At 47.0% G+C, this 6,000-nt stretch overlaps 1 protein-coding gene across 1 annotated transcript in view; it reads left to right on the top strand.

Annotated features, from left to right (window-relative positions):
- Positions 1–326: 326 nt before the first annotated feature.
- LOC144167872 (phospholipid-transporting ATPase ABCA3-like) overlaps positions 327–6,000 on the top strand; it is a 148,433-nt gene continuing 142,759 nt past the window's right edge. Inside the window, exons 1-2 of the mRNA XM_077697018.1 lie at positions 327–504; positions 933–1,133. Of these exons, the coding sequence (XP_077553144.1) occupies positions 327–504; positions 933–1,133 (379 nt within the window). The remainder of the gene's footprint in view (positions 505–932; positions 1,134–6,000) is intronic.

The following is a 6,000-nucleotide window of genomic DNA, read 5'->3' as shown; positions in this document are numbered from 1 at the left end:
ACGACCAAATCATGCGGTGTCACTCTGTGCTGGCGATAACGGAATCTGTCGCAGAGCTGCCAAGCTTGCATTGCTTCAAACTTATCACGCATTCCTTTGAATTATGGTTCAAGTGTAGTCTTTCAGCATAGTTACAAACAAAAGCCGGAGTTGTATTACCGTGTCGAAACAACCTATTTAATTCGCTTGACGCAGCGAATTTTTTCAACATGCCCATTGCGTTTCTTAATATGGAGCGCGTTCTTTTCTCCGGACTCCAGAAAGTCATGCAGATTTCAGGGCTGTTGGAATCCGCCTACTGGTTCGGTCACCTGGCTGTGGGCGTCATGACGGGTGCCCTAAGTGGCGCCATTATCCTCGTGCTTATGACGTTCTCTGGCCACAAGGGCGTCGCCTACTTCCCGCTAGAGGTGCTTGACGCTGGACCCCTCGCATTCACTTTCCTTCTCTTCTCCTGTCTGTGTACCATGCACGCCCTGCTCGTGGCTAGCTTCTTTAGGACAGGTAAGAAAACCTTATTTATCGACTGTTTTCTACATAGTCTCTTCATGTTTCTTGTGCCCTGTGGCAGATAAGGGGCAATAAAAACACCTTCTTGCCAGTAAATATCTGTGAGCTTGTGCTTTGCTAGGTTAAAAAGAACATTTAAAGGACACGCGTCTTCTCTGATAGACTCACAACACGAACTTTGTTATTGTCATAATCATCACCATCATCAGCCTGGTTGTGTCCACTGCAGAAAAAAGGCCTTTCCCAAAGACCTCGAGTCTCGTCTATCGAGTGCTACCTGAGTCCACCCTTTGCCCCATCCAAATTTTTGTAGATCTCCTGGGTAGCTCTTGCTTGAGTTGGATCACTTGCTTTTACATACGATATAGAAGCGTGGTCTCGTAATTTTTTCTGCCTTTGATGGTCTGTTTTCTCCGCCTCAGCGAGCCTGGCCACAACGTTTGCGATCGTCTACTGGTTCCCTGTCAGCCTGTTCGTGCCGTGGCAGATGGTTGAAGGGTTTGAGTCTCCGCTCGGAAACTACCTCTACGCGCCGAGAAATCTCAAGCTCATTTCGTCTATTACGCCTTGCCTAGGAACTTACTGGGTGCTGAAGATCTTCGGACTCGCCGTTGATTACGAAGGTGACAAATTCTCTTTAAATATCTTGCGTGATTGTGTGCTTTTTTCACTGTGAATTTTCCAAATTTGATTACCGATCTTCCATCCTCGCCAAAGCATGTAAATTTCGAGGAAGTTGGATGCACGCGTTGCCAGTTACATCATGAGATAATGCCCGTTTCCTTTTGGTATGTGGTATCCAAATGGCTAAAATCAATGCAGGTCGGCCAAAGTGACAGTTGAGGCGGAACAAACTGCCGCCGTAGAAGATAGCCACACATTGGAATGAGATGTGAATGTATGCCGGTCAGTTACTATAGGTAGCTAAGCGTTGCGGCGCTTTTAACGATAGTGTTTTTTTTGGCTTGCTAAAGGTGAAAATATTCGTCGGTGTCTCTGTGTAACCCAATCAACTACCCTCAACCCGGCCGCCATCCCGCCAGGACCGCTTAGTAGGATTCTGAAATCTGCCATTCCTGTTTTCGGCTACATTTAGCAACGCCATAATTTCGGCCGATTTTATCGCATTTCGGCGAACCTAACAAGCATCTCTTCGTTTCAACAACGCGAAATATCGCTCGTTTCATTTACACCTGACTTTCCCGTTCTAACCTAGCTTACAACGTACCAAACCCACCTTTGAAATTCCCAAATACATTTTCGCAAATACTTCCAGTGTATTCCTCGTAGGAGGAAAGAGCAGATGCAGGTACCTGGCAGGGGCTGCCGAAATTGATTGTCTTTCGGCAGCAGTTCATACTGTCTGTTTATTCGACGAAGCTCTGCCGGAGCGAGTGGACGACGTCAGCTGTAAGCACAAAACTAAACTGCTGAATTATTGAACACTGTAGAAATAAACGGCGAGTCAGTGGAGGTAGTGATAAAAAATATTGCGGGAAGAAGAATAAAGTTCTCTTATAATGGCTGGCTTTCTATTGAAGCCCCTGGGCCGAAGGTCCAAGTAGCCACCAGAAACTCTGAGCAGACCCATAAGGTAGCGCCAGCCGTGCAGGCAATTAACAAGCATAGATTTTGGCGAATGAATGTATCATAAGTTTGATAGAACAGGAAAATTTATATTCATGATAGGAATGTGTAGCTGACTTAATTTAGCGATGAAGATGAACAGACGAAAAAAAATTATTTGTAGGGTATGTAGGAATGCGCGAGCATCCCGTCGTTTTCCCTCACGAACGTAAGGCTTAACCAGAGCGCAAGCCCTGCTACGGCCTCGAAAGCAAGCAACGGGGCGTTTGTCCCCCGCTTCTCGTTCACAGTTGCAGCCGAGCTTAGCCATCTAACCGTGTCAGTAATCACGTGCGCTCAATTTTGCAGTGGCGGCGGCTGCCTGCCGCTCCTTTTGTTCCCCGCCAGTATCGGCATTTAGTCGCAGCCATTTCCGTTTCTTCGGATTTGGAACGCGAACGGGTGGTGGCGGCGGGCGCAAGTCCTGTCGAGGCAGCGGCAGCTAGCCTCTTTAGCTTCTACTCTCCCTTCGCAGTATCCCTTCTGCGTCGTTATCCGCACCTCGGCCGCTCCCTCTGGCCACAGAGCCGTGCATACTTTGCCGAGATCCTCCATTCGATGGCTCACGCAAGAATGTCATTGCCTAATCATTTTCACCGCGTTCAAGCTTGCGTGCCAATGTATTTCATCTGTTTTTTTTTCGACAGCCTTACCAGGTAACCAAATTTCAAAATCTTCACTTTGTGTTAAAATCAAAGCTATGGGGCTCATGTATGCCTAACGATAAAGCTTGGCAAGACAAAGAGTGCCGTTTACGTTCATAAAATTCGCTAAAATTTACTTTATCCTAGTAATGCGTTGCTGCCTTCTGGGGAAACTTAAAAGTTGATGGACCGCCTTGCTACCCCTTGACTACCTGAAAAGTAAAATCCTTGTCGAGCTCACATCGCTGAAAACAAAAAAAGGTGAGCTGCTGATCCCCCATTCCATGTTAAGAACGATTGTGCACGTTCTAGTAAACCACAAACGTCCTAAAGGAAGTTTCGCCAGAAAACTGCCAGGACCTAAAGAGTTTAAAATCTTAGGAACTGTGACTATGGAAACAACATCTTGGAATATAGCGCGCTCACCCGCCGCGGTGGCTCAGTGGCTAAGGCGTTGCGCTGCTGAGCACGAGGTCGCGGGTTCGATTCCCGGCCGCGGCGGCCGCTTTTCTGATGGAGGCGAAAAGCAAAAACGCCCGTGTGTGCGAGATTTCGGCGCACGTTAAAGATCCCCAGGTGGTCAAAATTAATCCGGAGCCCTCCACTACGGCGCGCCTCATCGCCTGCGTTGCGTCGGCGCGTTAAACCCCAAAATCAATCAATCAATCAATATAGCGCGCTCAACTTTATTCGACGACCACAGAATAAAAGGAAAAAAACGACCACACGAAACGGAAGATGCGCTAGTAGCAACTGTGAAACGTTTAATCAACAAGACAACGTATAAATACCCCTGCCACCTCGTATCGCATCCCAGTGCGCGTGCGTGTCTCATCAATTCATGCAACTGTTTTTTTCGACACTCTAACTTTCCAGCAGCGAGACTGACGGAGTACTGACGCACTCACCCTCGAGGCCCGAAACCATACAAAATACTTCGCAGATTTTCCTTGTAACTCTGTCCCGTGATTTAAAGAGCACCTTCGTGTTTGGGAAATCTGTAGTGCGTTTGCACTTGGCGCAGTGGTATGCAAGGTTGCCCGAACAGCTGTCTGCTGCACAGCGCACGGTGCTTCGTCAGCCTCTCATTGAGACATCGTCCTGATTGCCCTATGCATGCCGTTTTGCAAGTAAGCGGGACATTGTGTACAATTCCAACAGAGCACTTCCCAAACGTGCATGTGTCCGCCACACCACAACCAATATCTTTGGTAGTCCCCTTTTTTTTGGTCTCCAGCGCTTTATCTGCCAGATTGCACATGTTTCCAACCTTATCCGGCGCAGTACAAACTACCTGTACATCATGTCTGCCCCCTATTTTTTTCAAACGATATGACAAACCATGAATATACGGTATCACCACCACACGTATATCCCGCCTTTCACACGTCGACTGTTTTCTATACACAACACGGGCATAACCGTTCTTCTAACAGAACCGATCACTCTTGCCGAATAGCCGCCTTTTCTGAGCTTGGCTCTTTGCATATCAAGGCTTTGGCCCATGGCATGAAAACACGATTTTTTTCTCGCCTGCGTTAGGCATGCTCTGGCTATGCTTCGCTTTACTAATTTACTATGCGCAGAATCAGAAGGAAGAAGCAGTTTTTCTCTCCTGGTATGGTAACCCCAGCAAGTGTGCCCCTTTTTGAAGTCGAAGTATTGAAGACAGTGGGCAATTGAAAGTGAAATCAAACCCTTCATGCACTTCATTAAACACATCCAACACAGTCTGCACAATGCCTTCAGTGTCACCTCCAGAAGCCACGCACACCAGGAAATCATTCACGTACCTGAAGCATACAACCTTCTGAAGGCTCCCCTCCAACACACGGGCTCCCTTTGCCAAATAGATGTCGCAAAAACAGGTGCAATGCAGGAGCCAATGCTAATGCCATCTTTTTCTACAAACAAGGCACCATATAACTCGATGTACAAGGAGCTTAGGTACAAGCCTAACAGGTCGAGAAAATGTCTGGTGCTCATAGCGCATTCATTTTGAAAGAGAGACGGGGTATCTAAAAAACAGTTGCATGAATTGACTAGCGGTAATACCCGGAGGTGCCCGGGTGGACCATTATATTAATGACACTAATGGGTATAACACGTGTTCATTTATTTGTTAGTTGTCATATTTCAATAGTTCATCGCGGAGTTGTACACGCTCGGGAGCTCCTGCCTGCTGTCAATACATTGGCTCCAACCACAGGCGCGTCGTGGTAATGTGAGACGACTGGCACTCATTGTTTTCTGCAACTCTCGCCAAACAAACTGCACCAAGATGGTGCGCTCGAGCGAGTGAGTCAGTGAGTGAAAAACATTTTATTGAGCCGGTGAAGTGGGAATGGTTCCCAATTTGAGAAAGCCATGTGATGCGCGGGCAGCCTCCGCTATGGAGGAAGAATTGTCTGGACATCCAGATGGCTCTTAGTCTCCCACAGCTCGAGGGGGGGGGGGGGGGATTACGGATGGAAGAAGGGGGAGGTTGTTCTGCTTGCACTCTTAATATGATATGAGGGAGAGTGCCAGGTTGTAGACACAACATGAATTCGCAGATTGCGTTGGGAACAAACGATGGAGGCCGACTGCGTGAAGGGGTGTTGTTCTTCATGGGAAGTGCTATCTCAGTAGATTTGAACGATGCTCATCGGTAGCTATCTCAGCAGATATGAACGATGCTTATCGTACAGTTTTATGATAAGTAACATAGGCTGCCTACGGGAGGCGTGTGGTTGCAGGAAGTGCCAACAGATGGCGAGCGCTATGCAAACGCGAGAAAAGTCAGCTGAATTTTCTGTGCAGAGGGGTGTAAATTAGAAAACCTCGCTTGCCTTTTTATCCGCATGTTAAGACAAAATCCTGAAATTGATTTTTGGGCAATTGGATGGGCAGCATTTGCAAGCAAAAACGAATGGGATATATCAACTCGCTGTGTGTTTATTGACGAATGTGTAAAAATACAATGTTTTCCCGAAATCCTGCGTGTCTCTATTGGGGGGGTGTCATTGAAAACTGTTGTAGAACGGGGTTTAGATACCTCAGTAAGTTACCTATCCCAACAAAAACCAGTTCAATACCTCAAATGGCGTGCGATAAAAAAATTATCTGAGAAACTATTTTACCGCTTTTCACTCTCCCAAAAAGGGAATTTTGTATATTCTCAGCAATATTGACCTCCAACACCGTAATCGCAATGTGCTAACGAAATCTGAAACCGTTT

Source organism: Haemaphysalis longicornis, unplaced genomic scaffold (assembly GCF_048455015.1).
Source record: "Haemaphysalis longicornis isolate Haplotype H1 unplaced genomic scaffold, Haemaphysalis longicornis Haplotype H1 scaffold_2, whole genome shotgun sequence".
NCBI classification, from domain to species: domain Eukaryota; kingdom Metazoa; phylum Arthropoda; class Arachnida; order Ixodida; family Ixodidae; genus Haemaphysalis; species Haemaphysalis longicornis.
The sequence above is the reverse complement of the archived record's forward strand: the minus strand, read 5'-3'. Positions and strand labels throughout refer to the sequence as shown.